The sequence below is a fragment of the Entelurus aequoreus genome, linkage group LG02, assembly GCF_033978785.1.
Source record: "Entelurus aequoreus isolate RoL-2023_Sb linkage group LG02, RoL_Eaeq_v1.1, whole genome shotgun sequence".
Classification (NCBI taxonomy): domain Eukaryota; kingdom Metazoa; phylum Chordata; class Actinopteri; order Syngnathiformes; family Syngnathidae; genus Entelurus; species Entelurus aequoreus.
In genome coordinates, this window is record NC_084732.1 from 62,977,196 (window position 1) to 62,994,010 (window position 16,815).

General features: G+C 42.9%; 2 protein-coding genes across 3 annotated transcripts in view; one reads left to right on the top strand and one right to left on the bottom strand.

Annotated features, from left to right (window-relative positions):
- Window positions 1–2,873, bottom strand: part of tubgcp4 (tubulin gamma complex component 4) — a 248,833-nt gene extending 245,960 nt beyond the window's left edge. Inside the window, exon 1 of the mRNA XM_062030483.1 lies at window positions 2,862–2,873. The gene's annotated coding sequence lies outside the window, so the exon portion shown is untranslated. The remainder of the gene's footprint in view (window positions 1–2,861) is intronic.
- Window positions 1–16,815, top strand: part of iqgap1 (IQ motif containing GTPase activating protein 1) — a 115,797-nt gene that overhangs the window by 86,537 nt on the left and 12,445 nt on the right. For both annotated transcript variants that reach the window (XM_062030480.1, XM_062030481.1), the window contains 7 exons: window positions 6,781–6,921; window positions 6,999–7,083; window positions 9,348–9,580; window positions 9,662–9,794; window positions 9,940–10,042; window positions 12,346–12,481; window positions 12,566–12,653. In XM_062030480.1, the coding sequence (XP_061886464.1) occupies window positions 6,781–6,921; window positions 6,999–7,083; window positions 9,348–9,580; window positions 9,662–9,794; window positions 9,940–10,042; window positions 12,346–12,481; window positions 12,566–12,653 (919 nt within the window). The remainder of the gene's footprint in view (window positions 1–6,780; window positions 6,922–6,998; window positions 7,084–9,347; window positions 9,581–9,661; window positions 9,795–9,939; window positions 10,043–12,345; window positions 12,482–12,565; window positions 12,654–16,815) is intronic.

The window sequence follows — 16,815 nt, forward strand, 5'->3', positions numbered from 1 at the left end:
CTATAGCTTTTATTTCGCTTACAACCGGTAACATACTTTATCAACGTTTCAATACCCCTGCTCTACATTGTTTTATCCTAATAAAATAATCATCTCAGTTTTAACCACTTCTAGTTACGTTATTGATATTTTCTAGTACAAAATGTTTTCCTTAGAAGGGCATTTATAAAAAAAAAAAGAAAACAGGAAGAATATGGGTGGCTGCTATTAAAGTATATTATACTTTACCTTTTTGTTAATTAAACATGCTATCAATCAAAAGTCGTTTGATATCCTATAAAGTTAAATAGCATAAATTAAAATAAATCAATAAATAAAATATTTAATATAATATAAATTTGTGTTATTTAAATTACAGTAGAACCCACTTAATTTGGTCCCGTTTATGTCAACAACCCTCTAATGTCAACCAACTCAAGTCTCGATTCCCAGTGTTGATATTACATAAAGTGACTGTTTAGGTCAGGGGTCTCAAACTCAATTTACCTGGGGGCCACTGGATGCAGAAACTGGGTGAGGCTGGGCCGCAAGAAAAGATTTCTTAAAAAAAATCTAACATGCACTTTTTAATGAATTCACCTTCTTTGAATGGCTTTCCCGCCCTAGCAACCATCTCACTCACCATGTAGCTAGCTTTGACTGCTGCATCGCTCTTTTCGCTTGCTTTCTTGACGAAATCTTGTTGCCTCAGTAGACTGGTTTTAAAATTTGCAACCCGGTTCACTCTCTTATCTCCCTGGTATTTTGCATACTCTTCAGCATGTCTAGTTGTATAATGACGTTTCAAATTGTATTCCTTGTGCACCGCAACTTTCTCTGTATCAACTACAGAAAAGAGCTATAAGGATTATTCATGAAGTAGATTACTTAGAACACACTAACATATTATTTATTAATTCGGGTTTATTGAAATTACAGGAGCTAGTAAAGTTACAGACATTATGTGTCATGTTTAAGGCTAAAAGTAAAACATTACCAGCAAATTTACAAAAAATGTTTGTTATCACTTCTGAGAATGAAGAGCATAGAAGAAAAGTTCATTTCCAACATCAGTATTCAAGGACAACTTTAAAACACATGTGCATATCAGTGGTGGGGTTTAAACTATGGAATTCTCTTTACAATGAGATAAAAGATTGTAAAAATATATTCCAATTGAAAAAATATATAAAGACAGAACAATAAGATCATATGGACAGCCATAAGTGTTTACATTTTGCTTTATATTTATTATTTTACTTATTTTTTGCCTGGTTTTGTATTTGTTTTGTATCATCCCGTGAGGTGTATATTACTTATTTTGTTTTTTTGTTCGGTTTGTACTTCATGAAGTTTTGCACTTCTTGTGTTTTTTTGTGTTTTTTTGTTTGTTTTCGTTATATTTGGATGTAATTGTTGGTTTATATATCATTAAGTAAGACTACGTATTATGTTGAAGGGGGCAGAAAAATATAAGATTTTTCTTCATCCTGCTCCTTCTCAGGCATTGGTGTGTAAATGTATAATTGAATAATTGAGGTATAATTGTTTATCGATCAAAGATGCACATCAATGAAGGAGATAAATAAAAATGAAATGAGCTGCCACCTTACCGTGGTAGAGGAGTTTACGTGTCTCAATGATCTTAGGAGCTATGTTGTACGGGGGCTTCCATGCCCCCTGGTAGGGTCTCCCAAGACATTCAGGTCCTAGGTGAGGGATCAGACAAAGAGCAGCTCGAAGACTTCTATGGAAATACAAGAACCGAGACTCAGATTTCCCTCGCCCGGACGCGGGTCACCGGGGCCCCCCTCTGGAGCCAGGCCCGGAGTTGGGGCACGACGGCGAGCGCCTGGTGGCCGGCCTGTCCCCATGGGGCCCGGCCGGGCACAGCCCGAAGAGGCAACGTGGGTCCCCCCTCCAATGGGCTCACCACCCATAGCAGGGGCCATAGAGGTCGGGTGCAATGTGAGCTGGGCGGCAGCCGAAGGCAGGGCACTTGGCGGTCCGATCCTCGGCTACAGAAGCTAGCTCTTGTGGAACGTCACCTCGCTGGGGGGGAAGGAGCCTGAGCTAGCTCTTGGGACGTGGAACGTCACCTCGCTGGGGGGGAAGGAGCCTGAGCTAGTGCGCGAGGTGGAGAAGTTCCGGCTAGACATAGTCGGACTCACTTCGACGCACAGATAGGGCTCTGGAACCAGTTCTCTCGAGAGGGGATGGACTCTCTTCCACTCTGGCGTTGCCGGCAGTGAGAGGCGACGGGCTGGGGTGGCAATTCTTGTTGCCCCCTGGCTCAGAACCTGCATGTTGGAGTTCAACCCGGTGGACGAGAGGGTAGCTTCCCTCCGCCTTCGGGTGGGGGGACGGGTCCTGACTGTTGTTTGCGCTTACGCGCCAAACAGCAGCTCAGAGTACCCACCCTTTTTGGATTCACTCGAGGGAGTACTTGAGGGTGCTCCCCCGGGTGATTCCCTCGTTCTACTGGGGGACTTCAACGCTCATATTGGCAACGACAGTGAAACCTGGAGAGGCGTGATTAGTAAGAATGGCCGCCCGGATCTGAACCCGAGTGGTGTGTTGTTATTGGACTTTTGTGCCCGTCACGGATTGTCCATAACGAACACCATGTTCAAGCATAAGGGTGTCCATATGTGAACTTGGCACCAGGACACCCTGGCGGTGAGGGATGCCGTCAAGCTGAAGAAGGAGTCCTATCGGGTTCTTTTGGCTCATAGGACTCCTGAGGCAGCGGACAGGTACCGACAGGCCAAGCGGTGTGCGGCTTCAGCGGTCGCGGAGGCAAAAACTCGGACATGGGAAGAGTTCGGGGAAGCCATGGAAAACGACTTCCGGACGGCTTCGAAGCGATTCTGGACCACCATCCGCCGCCTCAGGAAGGGGAAGCAGTGCACTATCAACACCGTGTATGGTGAGGATGGTGTTCTGCTGACCTCGACTGCGAATGTTGGGGATCGGTGGAGGGAATACTTCGAAGACCTCCTCAATCCCACCAACACGTCTTCCTATGAGGAAGCAGTTCCTGGGGAATCTGTGGTGGGCTCTCCTATTTCTGGGGCTGAGGTTGCTGAGGTAGTTAAAAAGCTCCTCGGTGGCAGGGCCCCGGGGGTGGATGAGATCCGCCCGGAGTTCCTTAAGGCTCTGGATGCTGTGGGGCTGTCTTGGTTGACAAGACTCTGCAGCATCGCGTGGACATCGGGGGCGGTACCTCTGGATTGGCAGACCGGGGTGGTGGTTCCTCTCTTTAAAAAGGGGAACCGGAGGGTGTGTTCTAACTATCGGGGGATCACACTCCTCAGCCTTCTCGGTAAGGTCTATTCAGGTGTACTGGAGAGGAGGCTACGCCGGATAGTCGAACCTCGGATTCAGGAGGAACAGTGTGGTTTTCGTCCTGGTCGTGGAACTGTGGACCAGCTCTATACTCTCGGCAGGGTCCTTGAGGGTGCATGGGAGTTTGCCCAACCAGTCTACATGTGCTTTGTGGACTTGGAAAAGGCATTCGACCGTGTCCCTCGGGAAGTCCTGTGGGGAGTGCTCAGAGAGTATGGGGTATCGGACTGTCTGATTGTGGCGGTCCGCTCCCTGTATGATCAGTGTCAGAGCTTGGTCCACATTGCCGGCAGTAAGTCGGACACGTTTCCAGTGAGGGTTGGACTCCGCCAAGGCTGCCCTTTGTCACCGATTCTGTTCATAACTTTTATGGACAGAATTTCTAGGCGCAGTCAAGGCGTTGAGGGGATCTGGTTTGGTGGCTGCGGGATTAGGTCTCTGCTTTTTGTAGATGATGTGGTCCTGATGGCTTCATCTGGCCAGGATCTTCAGCTCTCACTGGATCGGTTCGCAGCTGAGTGTGAAGCGACTGGGATGAGAATCAGCACCTCCAAGTCCTAGTCCATGGTTCTCGCCCGTAAAAGGGTGGAGTGCCATCTCCAGGTTGGGGAGGAGATCTTGCCCCAAGTGGAGGAGTTCAAGTACCTCAGAGTCTTGTTCACGAGTGAGGGAAGAGTGGATCGTGAGATCGACAGGCGGATCGGTGCGGCGTCTTCAGTAATGCGGGCGCTGTATCGGTCCGTTGTGGTGAAGAAGGAGCTGAGCCGCAAGGCAAAGCTCTCAATTTACCGGTCGATCTACGTTCCCATCCTCACCTATGGTCATGAGCTTTGGGTTATGACCGAAAGGACAAGATCACGGGTACAAGCGGCCGAAATGAGTTTCCTCCGCCGGGTGGCGGGTCTCTCCCTTACAAATAGGGTGAGAAGCTCTGTCATCCGGGAGGAGCTCAAAGTAAAGCCACTGCTCCTCCACATCGAGAGGAGCCAGATGAGGTGGTTCGGGCATCTGGTCAGGATGCCACCCGAACGCCTCCCTAGGGAGGTGTTTAGGGCACGTCCGACCGGTAGGAGGCCACGGGGAAGACCCAGGACACGTTGGGAAGACTATGTCTCCTGGCTGGCCTGGGAACGCCTCGGGATCCCCCGGGAAGAGCTAGACGAAGTGGCTGGGGAGAGGGAAGTCTGGGCTTCCCTGCTTAGGCTGCTGCCCCCGCAACCTGACCTCGGATAAGCGGAAGAAGATGGATGGATGGATGGATGGATGGATGGATGGATGGATGGATGGAAATGAAATGAAATAAGACACGTCGGGGTGCCCCTGTGCTCAACAAAGAAATATTGCATCAAAAATCGTCTCTGTCTGGAGCCAACGGGGGGGGGGGGGGGGGGGGGGGTTGGCTCGCCGTGGAGTTTACAGTTACGGTAGCACAATTAGCCCCGAACGGGCTAACATCACCACTAACGTGTTACACGTCTGATTCGCCCAGCGACTCTCTGTCGGAGTATCAGCGCTGGGGTCCAGTGCACCACACTTTTGTATTGTCGCTCGGTCCTTCGGCGGAGTGCTTTGGAAGCTACCGGACCGCTTGCCTTCCCCGCCCGGACTGTTTACAACGGGGGCGGGAGCGAGCATGCGGGCGAGCGAGGGAGGGAGGGAGGGAGGAAGAGCGTGTGCGGGTGTCGTGGAAAAGCGGCAAAATGTTTCTCTGCTTGCATCACGCAAGTGACGTCAATGCATACTTGCCAACCTTGAGACCTCCGAATTCGGGAGCTGGGGGGGGTGGGGGGGGGTTGAGGTGTGTGTGGGGGGGTTGGGAGGAGGCGGGGTTGAGGGTAGGGGCGGGTGTTTTTGTAGCCATGAAGAGTTAGGGCTGCAAAGGATTCTGGGTATTTGTTCTGTTGTGTTTATGTTGTGTTTAGCTGCAGATGTTCTCCCGAAATGTGTTTGTCATTCTTGTTTGGTGTGGGTTCATAGTGTGGCGCATATTTGTAACAGTGTTAAAAAATAAATAAAATAAAATATGACCACCCTCAGTGTGATATGTATGGCTGTTCTTCAAGTATGTCTTGCAATAACTTGCGTTTGTCTGCAGAAGCCTCATGCAACATGGGTCTGGGCCGGCACGCTGTTAGTATGGAGTAAAAGATGATGCGGTGACAGTTTCTAGAAAGGCAGTGCAATCACAGCACACCCTCGACATTGTTGAGAGCCTTATTCCACATAACCCAATCATGGTAGATTATTCCACACCATGATTGGTAGATTTCTTCAGCTCCGCACACAACGCTGTCAAGCGCCATTCATTTAAAACTCGCGGGCCACACTAACATTAAACTTTCATATTAAGGTGGGGGCCGCAAAACAACGTCTCGCGGGCCGCAATTGGCCCGCGGGCCGCGTGTTAACATACATTTCTATGAAAAAATATAAGTAGACATGTGTTGTAGTATTGTGGTCCTAATTACTGCTAAGCTTAGTGAAACACCAAAGGTGACATAACTACTGTTTAATTATTGTGCATATGTGAAAGAAAGCTTTATTGTCATTGTACTCTGAACGTTCAATGACATTACCGCATCGGTTCTGTTAGATGACAGTATGAAATATTATATGTTAACTCAAGAATCAAAATAAAAATATGCACAAATAAAGGAAAACCTTGTCAAAAAACTGACACAGGTTAAAAAAGCCTTTATTATCACCCATTCTGCTTATGTCTGTGGCCAAAGTAGAAGTGCAGTGGCTACTTTCAATTACACTAACTGTATGTTTACAACCACTTATGTCGATCTGAGTCAGCCAGTTCAAAGCACGTCAACATAAACGGGTTCCACTGTAGTATAATTTCTTGTCTTATTACTGTTTACTCAAAATATCTTGTATTTGTTTTTTAGTGTTGCCTTAATTTTTTATTATCTGTGCCATGTTAAATTCTCTATTTATGGCGGCATGGCGTGGTGGATAGAGCAGCCGTGCCAGAAACTTGAGGGTTGCAGGTTCGCTCCCCGCCTCTTGCCATCCAAATCACTGCCGTTGTGTCCTTGGGCAAGACACAAGTCCTTGGCTGCCCCCGGATGATGGGTGGTGGCCGGAAGGGCCGTAGGCGCAAACTGGCAGCCACGCTTCCGTCAGTCTACCCCAGGGCAGCTGTGGCTACAATGTAGCTTACCACCACCTGTGTGAATGTGGAGTGAATAAAGGATGGGTTCCCACTTCTCTGTGAAGCACTTTGAGTGTCTAGAAAAGCGCTATATAAATCTAATCCATTATTACCATTATTATTTGGAATGCTGCAGGCAGTAGACTGTCCCCAGGCCGCATTTTCGACGCCACTGTTCTACTTACTGCTTTAACTTGTTGCTAGGGTCAATTTGATGACTTTAGTAAAGCTGTACTAAATCTCTAAAACCAAAGAGAGATCATCACTAAACGAAGTTCTGTTGTCCACAGCAAACTACCATATGATGTAACACCTGAGCAGGCAATGGCTCATGAAGAAGTCCGGAATAGACTCGAGGCCTCCATCAAGATCATGAAGGCGGTGACGGACAAGTTCCTTTCTGCTATAATCGTCTCAGCAGATAAAATACCGTAAGTACATTTGCTTCATCCCAGCTTTATTGCAACATCAGTTAAAGTGTGTCTGACTGACTCGCACTGTTTGTTAGATACGGGATGCGCTTCATCTCTAAGGTCCTGAAGGACACCCTCCATGAGAAGTTCCCAGATGCTACAGAGGATGAACTGCTTAAGGTCTGCCGACTCTCCATTTTTTTAATGTTACAAAGTGTCTCTTCATCATAATGACATGAATTAAACACAATTATTGTGTCAACACTCTGAAAAGGCCAAGCAGACTGAGAGGGCCCACAGCTCTCTCACTTCAACAGTATATTTTCTTCCACAGCAGGTCTTGAAGCTGTGACCCTTCCCGATTATAAGCTCCACTCTTAAAGACCACTGTTAGCAGCAACTGCTCTTACTCCACGCAAGAATGATACAGTAGCGACATTTATTTTAAACAGTTTTATGTTTTCATCAATAACAATAGAAGCATAAACCGATGTCATCACCAAGAAATGTACAATATTTCGTTAAAGTTTAACCCTAATCTATACTCAGAATTTATTATTGCATTCCATTATGTTTCTGTAATTTTTTTATTATATGTGTAATACTTGTACCACAATTATTTTTATTTTTATTTTATATAGGTATTACAGTAATCCCTAATTAATCGTAGTTACTTGGTTCTGCACCTGGCTGTGATAATTGAATTTTCGCAAAGTAGGAATTATTCATTATAAGAAGAATATTTTCTTAGCTTGAGCATAAAAAAAGTGTTTACGACCTTATAAATACGTTTTTTTTAACATTATGAGAGCCTTCTAGACATGAAATAATACCCACAAAGTCATCTTTATACTTATTTAATCTAATGACACAGTAATGTTGCCTAAGATTGAGCTAACCAGAGGCAAACAATACTGAACAGTGCACTCAGATTTGTTTGGGCCCATCTAATGGCCAATATCAATCAATTAAAGTTTATTTATAAAGGGCTGCACAAACCACATCCGGGCAAAAAAAACCTCAATCCAATGGGAACAATGAGAAAACTTGGAAGGGACCGCAGATGTGGGGACCTCCACACACACATTCTCTTGTTTCTCATCTGTCTTTGCGGCGCAAGCACCAATCCTGCAGCCGTGTGTGTAACTGTGTCAGTTTGCACATACTTTTCAGGGGTTCTAAATAAAAAGCTAAATAGTGCTTGCAAAAGAGTGATGAGTGTTAATAATATATTTGCGTCTTCTCCCTTTATTTTAGGCGTTTTACTAATCAGCATATATTCCGCATAATAATTAAGGCAGAGATGTAAAACGAATTGCATGCCATATTCTGCTCATTTAACAGACACAATCCACTTTGCACATGTTTGGTAGATCAGCTTTACGTGTGCTATCAAGTTTGCAAGTGTGTTAGTACTCGCAAACCTTTAGTAAATCAGGCTGTAAATTGGCAACTCCAATCCATCCTGCAGCTATGTCGTCTTTTCTATCAGATTAGGCGTGTATGAGCTGTGTCGAGAAGCAGAGTTATGATCCATACCAGCTCCCGAGAGTTGTAACGAAAAGCAACAAGCACATTCAGTCCAATCGTAGGAGTGAACAGATATTGCTTATCGTGATGGTTCAAATGTATTTGTGGCCGGCCGCCACAAAGGACACTGACTTGGTTTAGCATATACAATACAAAAAAACATTACTATAACCTGTGTTGCACATAATAAAGTTTTCTGGGGCTTGTCTGTTTGTCAGCTAGTAATTAATGTACCTCAAAACGTTCGTTAAAGATTTCGATAAAACTTTCTGGAAATTTGATCAGCATCACCGTCACCATGTTGTGCCCCGCAGCTTAGCCGTATTGTGTAGCCGTATTGTGCAGCCATTGTAGGGAGGCCTGTCGCATACTCATTGCATTCGCCTCAACATTGCAGACAGTTGCTAACTTTAAAAAGGGAAACTTTCAAGAAATGTCAGCAATGGGATAAGAAACAAGTGATTACATTTTGAGGGTGATCCACATCACCATTTAGAGTCAGGATTTATTTAAAAGATCCTTTACTAGTGGTAGATCCTTGCTGAGGTCTGCGCTCTCCCACTACTTTCTCATGTTTGACATAAAATGTCAATGCCGATAATTGTAGTTTAGACTTGGGTTGCAGGTCCGTTACAATTAAATAACGTAATGAATATTCCGATCTTATTACCGTACATATTTGCAAAACTATTGTATATGCCACCAATTTACAGACAAATGTGACAGTTAGTGTCTAAATTTACATACTTGGAATTAAGCTACTTTATGGCCTTAATCACCCATTCTTGGGTGACCCTAGTTATCCGTTATCATTGTTTTTGCATAGTTGAACAATTGTGGGACACATATTAAGATATTTTGAATCATACAGCCTTACCCACTTGTAAAAAACAATTTTGATTTTGATATTTCAGATCGTGGGGAACCTTCTGTATTACCGTTACATGAACCCAGCCATTGTCGCCCCTGATGCCTTTGACATCATTGAGGTGTCGGCGGGTGGCCAGCTCACCAACGAGCAGCGGCGAAACTTGGGCTCCGTTGCCAAGATGCTGCAGCACGCTGCTTCGAACAAGATGTTCCTTGGAGATAACGCCCACCTGAATCCCATCAATGAATATCTCAGCAATTCTTATCAGAAGTTTAGGTGTTAAATCTTTTTCAAAATTTTTCTAGAATCTGTTGTACCTTTTTGCATGGTTGACATTATCATCTTATTTTCACGCAGGCGCTATTTTTTGACAGCATGCGATGTCCCTTCGCTTGAAGATAAATTTAACGTGGATCAGTACTCTGACCTAGTCAACGTCACCAAACCGGTCATCTACATCTCTATTGGAGAGATTATTAACACTCACACAGTAAGTTTGTATTTACCTCCATCTCTCATATCTTTGTAAAATCCCACCCATTATGTGCTTTAATGCACCATAAACAATATCGCTATCATTCGAATTGATCATTTCTGTCACTTGTCAGTAACGGGTCCACTGTTATTTGCTGCAGCTGCTCCTGGACCATCAGGATGCCATTGCTCCAGAGCACAATGATCCCGTCCATGAGCTGTTGGAGGACCTTGGAGAAGTTCCCACTGTAGAGTCCCTCATCGGTGAGTGAACAGAATAATGCAAAAAGAAAACCCAAACACCTTTCATATACAGTCTTTTCCAGGCTATAGAGCGCACCGGTATATAAGCTGCACTCACTAAATTTTAGAAGAAAAAAATTGTTTCCATATATTAGCTGCAACGTATATATTCCGCAGATATATACATTGCAAAATGAGTTATTTACACAGAATGATTTTGTAAATTTTTTTTTACATACCTTACTTGTTTCTAAACGGTGCCTGTAACAAGGCAGTTAAACAACTGATCAAACAAAACAGAAAAGTCATTGTCATGGACCCACTAACTGCGTAAAATAGCTCTCCAATCAGCTAAACAGACTCAATAACTCCACAGTGACTTTTTGGTCAATCTATTGAGAAATTTTTAAAACTGATGCAATTCAAAAAGAATCCCATTTTAAGTGAATAATATATAATAAATAACACAGACACTTAAACATGTTAGCATATTACCTAATTCTAATGATGCTATCTTGATTACATTACGATAACGTGTACAAATATGAATGAAAACATTACTATCAAACATGTGACGGTTTAGTAAGAATTAATTGTTTTAGTTATACAAACGTTGCTTGGAGTGATTAATAAAGAAACCATACGAGTAGAAACGCAATGGATGACTAAAAGATGGAATGGCACTTGTACTTCTGGTTCAAGGCACAAAACAGAAGGAAATACTGTGGACTTTTAACCCGCAGCACCTGCAGTGAGCGAACTCGTCCAAAAGATAGCGCCATAGCACAAATAATAACACACATTTTCAGTCTCTGTGTGGCTGTTACTATGTAAGTTAGTTGAACACAAAACATTATGGCCATTCGCGAAGACAAATCCATTGATCAGCCGCACCTTTGTATAAGTTGCGGCTTGTAGTCTGGAAAAAACTGTAAATGTCAGAAGTGAGAGAAAGACAATGATATACATACATCAGTGAAGCCTGCTTAAGTCGACCAACTTATGGTTGCTTAAATCGACATGTATGGCTTTTGTTGACAATTTATTTCTATGAAAAATGGGTCTGTTTATGTCGACATGCATTAAAACCTGCACACATTGACGACCTGTTTAGTGCAAAGTAAGCCTCAAAATAAAAGCATGGCAGAATTAACATATTCTACCGCAGAAAATAACAGCCATTTATTTTATTTGTTTTTAGCTTGTTATCTGCCAGATGAGAGATGTCATTGTAGGCAAGACATTCAACAAAAATACCACAGCAGCTCTGTTAGATGAGAGCATAGAATATATAAAAACACATGAATCACACTGCCATAGGTTCAAAGAAGCTTATGTCTCTGGCCAAAGTTTAGTTTCAGTTTTCGAATCTGGATATGTCAACAACCGCATATGATGACCGCTTATATATTTATTAAACACTTGTTACAGCAGTCATGCTCTATGTGTCAATCAGAATCAAACTCAGAAATACTTAATTTAGCCCAAACAGAGTGGATAATATTGCGTCTGTGAATGAATACTGTAACGTATAGCAATCAACTAAAGTACGGCCAACCCTCTCCTGCTTCCGATTTCTTTGACTAAACGGGCGGCGCAGTACGAAGCCAGGGGGTGCGTGGGATACCATTAACATGCTTTATCAGTATCATGCTTCAAACCCCGCTTTGAAAAGCTGTGCACTAAAAAAAAACAGTAGCCACTAATCCTGACTTACTCATTTTGATAAAAACAAACTAAGTCTGCTCAAATTGTTGTATTAATTTTTGTAGGTTAAAGTGTTTTATATATAGTGCTCCAGAATTATTGTTGCTGATCAATTTGAATTTGTTTTTATTTATCGAGATTCCATCCATCCATTTTCTACCGCTTTTGTTTTTCAGTATCAAGTGGTTCAAGTCGGTCAAAAAATGTCTGGATGGATTTAATTTTTATTGATTTCAGATAAATTGATGCTCTTTAAATCTCTTCTGTTACAGACTAAAAGCAGTGTTAGTCAAGTTGTTTTTTTTTTCTTTAGTGTTAATAAGGATACAGTGTTCTGCAGAGGTGTACAGATGTTATAGACAAATAATTATCCTATAAATAATATTTATTGTCGCGGCGGAGAGTTGGGGGTCTCAAAATGTTTTCTTCTTCCTGGGGAGGACGTAACAGAAAATCATTGAGAAGCAACTACCTACACATAATAAGAATAGAGTAGAACTGTACACAGGCAGACTGCAGACAATGTAATTTCATTGATTGATTATTAACAATCAGGAATGCAACATTATACGCAATGGGGAGTATTATATTTCTTTACTAATATCGGTGATACACAGGTGAAAATCCCCTTCCTCCTGATGACCCAAACAAAGAGCTAATGGGCAAGACTGAGGTGTCGCTAACACTGACAAACAAGTTTGATGTCGCTGGTGAGGCCAATACTGAAGTAGATGCCAAGACCCTCCTGCTCAAGTAAGTTCATACTGTTGGTTGAAGGCTTACATCTTACCTTCATTTAGTTGCTTCCATAAGTGTTTATTTGTCATGTCCCTCTAGCACCAAGAGGCTGATTGTGGATGTGATCCGGTTTCAGCCTGGGGAGACTCTGACTGAGATATTGGACACAACAGCTGGTCCGGAGCAGGTCAGATTACACCAAATATTTGTCTGCTTTTCTGTAACATAACTAGAAATTAACCAAATGACAGACAGCATGTACTTTAGGCTACATGTGCACTGCCACCGTCATCAAAACGGTATTACTGTGGAACCCTGCGTATGTTGAAATGTCTCGGACTGGCTGAATAAACATAAGAAGTTGTTGCTTTAACTGAAACTGTAAGCGAAACTAGCTTTTGCACATTTAATTGTGACTGTGGCAAAAGACACAAACAATTGGTGATAAAGGATGTTTCAACCGATGATCTTTTGTGGACATATAGTGGTGCCTCAACTTATTAGTACTCCAACTTAGAAATATTTTTAGATACCAGCTGTTCGTCTGCTTTTTGTTATGCTTTACGTTGCCAGCATAAATTTGAGTTACGAGCCTAATCTCTGTCGCTAGTTTGCATAGCGAATGTCAGAGTGAACCATGTAAAATCTGCCCTAAAAGATCCAGTCTTCCTTGCTAGCATGAATTTTAGCAGCAATCCAGCATCCACAGCCTTTCTGTTGAAGTAAGCAACGTCCTCCGTTGGCACTGCTCAGGCTTGCTCCTCCACCCACGGCTCGGCTTCTTGTCCACACCTAAAGCTGCTCCTAACGCTGCATGCGGTGTCAGGGTGGTCCGTCACCCCACAGCACTCCAAACTGGTTGTGTCCTATTGTCTGTTCTTGCTGCTGCCCAGCAAAACTAGAAATATCCGCCTTTTCATACTTGCAGGTATCTGGTAGCCAAAGTTATGGTTAGCACTCTCCCAGTCTTAATGACCAGCCTTCCCTCTTTGGGAACTGGGCTAATTGTCAATGTTTGATCTAAAGAGACCGCAAGACGCCAATCAGAACGGACCAAAACGGATTTCGAAGTTCAAAGGATTTCTGTACTTAAAAAATGGAAAAAACTATTCCTTTATATTTGTATGAAAGTTTGTGTCAAAGCAAACAGACGAGTAATTTAAATACTCAGGATATATAAATTAAATGATAACTAAGTAATACATTAAAGGCCTACTAAAACCCACTACTACCGACCACACAGTCTGATAGTTTATATATCAATGATGAAATCTTAACATTGCAACACATGCCAATACGGCCGGGTTAACTTATAAAGTGCAATTTTAAATTTCCCGCTAAACTTCCGGTTGAAAACGTCTATGTATGATGACGTATGCGCGTGACGTCAATGGTTGAAACGGAAGTATTCGGACACCATTGAATCCAATACAAAAAGCTCTGTTTTCATCTCAAAATTCCACAGTCTTCTGGACATCTGTGTTGGTGAATCTTTTGCAATTTGTTTAATGAACAATGAAGACTGCAAAGAAGAAAGTTGTAGGTGGGATCGGTGTATTAGCGGATGGCTGCAGCAACACAAGCAGGAGGACTTTGACTTGGATAGCAGACGCGCTAGCCGCCGACCGCCCGGATGATCGGGTGAAGTCCTTCGTCGCTCCGTCGATCGCTGGAACACAGGTGAGCACGGGTGTTGATGAGCAGATGAGGGCTGGCTGGCGTAGGTGGATAGCTAATGTTTTTAGCATAGTTCTGTGAGGTCCCGTTGCTAAGTTAGCTTCAATGGCGTCGTTAGCAACAGCATTGTTAAGCTTCGCCAGGCTTGAAAGCATTAACCGTGTAGTTACAGGTCCATGGTTTAATAGTATTGTTGATTTTCTGTCTATCCTTCCAGTCAGGGGCTTATTTCTTTTGTTTCTATATGCAGTTAAGCCCGATGCTATCACGTTAGCTCCGTAGCTAAAGTGTTTCGCCGATGTATTGTCGTGGAGATAAAAGTCACTGTGAATGTCCATTTCGCGTTCTCGACTCTCATTTTCAAGAGGATATAGTATCCGAGGTGGTTTAAAATACAAATCCGTGATCCACAAAAAAAAAGGAGAGAGTGTGAGCCAGCTTGTACCTAAGTTACGGTCAGAGCGAAAAAAGATGCGTCCTGCAATGCACTCTAGTCCTTCACTCTCAGGCTCCTCATCCACGAATCTTTCATCCTGGCTCAAATTAATGGGGTAGTCGTCGCTTTCTCTGTCCGAATCGCTCCCGCTGCCGGTGTAAACAATGGGGAAATGTGAGGAGCCTTTCAACCTGTGACGTCACGCTACTTCCGGTACAGGCAAGGCTTTTTTTATCAGCGACCAAAAGTTGCGAACTTTATCGTCGATGTTCTCTACTAAATCCTTTCAGCAAAAATATGGCAATATCGCAAAATGATCAAGTATGACACATAGAATGGATCTGCTATCCCCATTTAAATAAAAAAAAATAATTTCAGTAGGCCTTTAAAAAGAAATTAAATCTGCAACAAATTGTCATTTATATTGGAGAAATACAAAACACAGAGAGCGTGCAAAAAAGGGCTTATAATACATTATTATTACGGGGGTTCATAAATGCAACCTCGCTCGCCATAACTGTCATTGGTGCATATTATGTAAGTCTTCCCACTGCCTTGTTGTTTTGACTGCTGGCTAGCTCTGAAGTGCTATGAGGGATTCTGTTTTGGCTGTTTTGGTCGGCAATAAAGTTTAAAAAGAGCGTCAGACTCGTGCTTCTGTCGAGATGCTACATTACTTACAAGACGTTATTTGCTCAATATAACTCTCAAGCACTTGTTGCATGTGGCTGAGTCTGCATTCATTTAGCAACGATAGCTACTTCTTTTTTTCGGTCTGGTTACTACCACACAATTGCACAATGGCCCTGGGTTTCGGTGCCCATGCCATTTCTTATCTAAGAGCTGGCAGACGCAAAGTTTCTTTGGCCCCAAGAGTCGCCATTCTTTGTTAAGGCACTCGTTTCCGCGGAATGTTAGGCGGGCAAAGGGACTATTTTGTTGCACACAATTTTTGTCCTTAGGATAATCGAGACTGTATACAAAAATGGGGCAACATTCTGTTGAAAAACAGAGCGTCCAAAAACTGAGGTACCACTGTTCTTCAATAATATTTGTCCCAAGTTTTAAACTTAACTCACAGTTCATTAATGGGCTGAATTTGACGCACAGGCATTTAGTTTAGTATTTTCCACACATATTAACATATTTTTACTCATAGGCAAAATTGCGTGCATATATGTTAGGATGTTATGATTATTGATTAGGATGCTTGTGGGTTTTTTTTTTTTAAGGCAACCTAGATACCATACGTCCCACTGTCCTAAAGCAGTCATGCTAGGCTAATTGGAAACTAAATGTTCCTTTGTTGTGGAAGTTCTTCACTTAGGGCCTGATTTATTAAGATCCAAATACCATGCACTAGACAGCAAGGGCAAAAAATTAAATGGTGTGTTCAATGAGTGGGCATGTTGCCTGTGATCGACGAACACAAATTAGGATTTTACCACGGGGACGATCATTTTCTGCACATTCGCATTATCGTTCTCCTACCTTTGTGCGATGTGTTGAACCAGCAGCACACATCTATAATCTAACACATTTTCTGAATCGCAATCCAGACAACAGAAACACATGCACACTGACACTTTATTCTGTGGGTGAGGCTGTGGATTACATCACCAGCGCATTCGTGCGTCTACAATGATTCAAACGCAAGAAAATACATAATGAAAGACGTCCTTTCATGCAAGAGATATATTAAAGTAATATACATGTTTTTCCTACATAAAAAAAAAGCCAGCAGACACCAAACAGCATTAATTGAATTAGTTTTAATCAGCCCCATAAGCCATCCAGCAAAAAAACACCAGCAGACACCAAACAGCATCAATTGAATTAATTTTAATCAGCCCCATAATCCATCTAGCAGCTATAAAATTATAAAAGGAAATTGCTGAATAGAGGATATATTTAATAATTGTTATTACTGATTGTCCAATTATGTTGAAACACACACGTAGGCCAGAGGATTCTCTGTCCATGGTCTGTCTTAGCAGCACACGTAGGCCGGAGGATTCTCTGTCCATGGTCTGTCTTAGCAGCACGTGCAACAGTCCTTTCTCACAGCCTTGTGCGTCGGTGTCAGTTTGCTTATCCTTCTGACACGTGCTAAATATAACGCTAATTAGAGCCCCTAAAACGGTGATGAGAGTTGATAAATCACATTGCGCGTGGTAAATACTATTTGCATCTTCTCCTCCCAGTATTGTGGCCGTTTTGATGATCAGCATATACT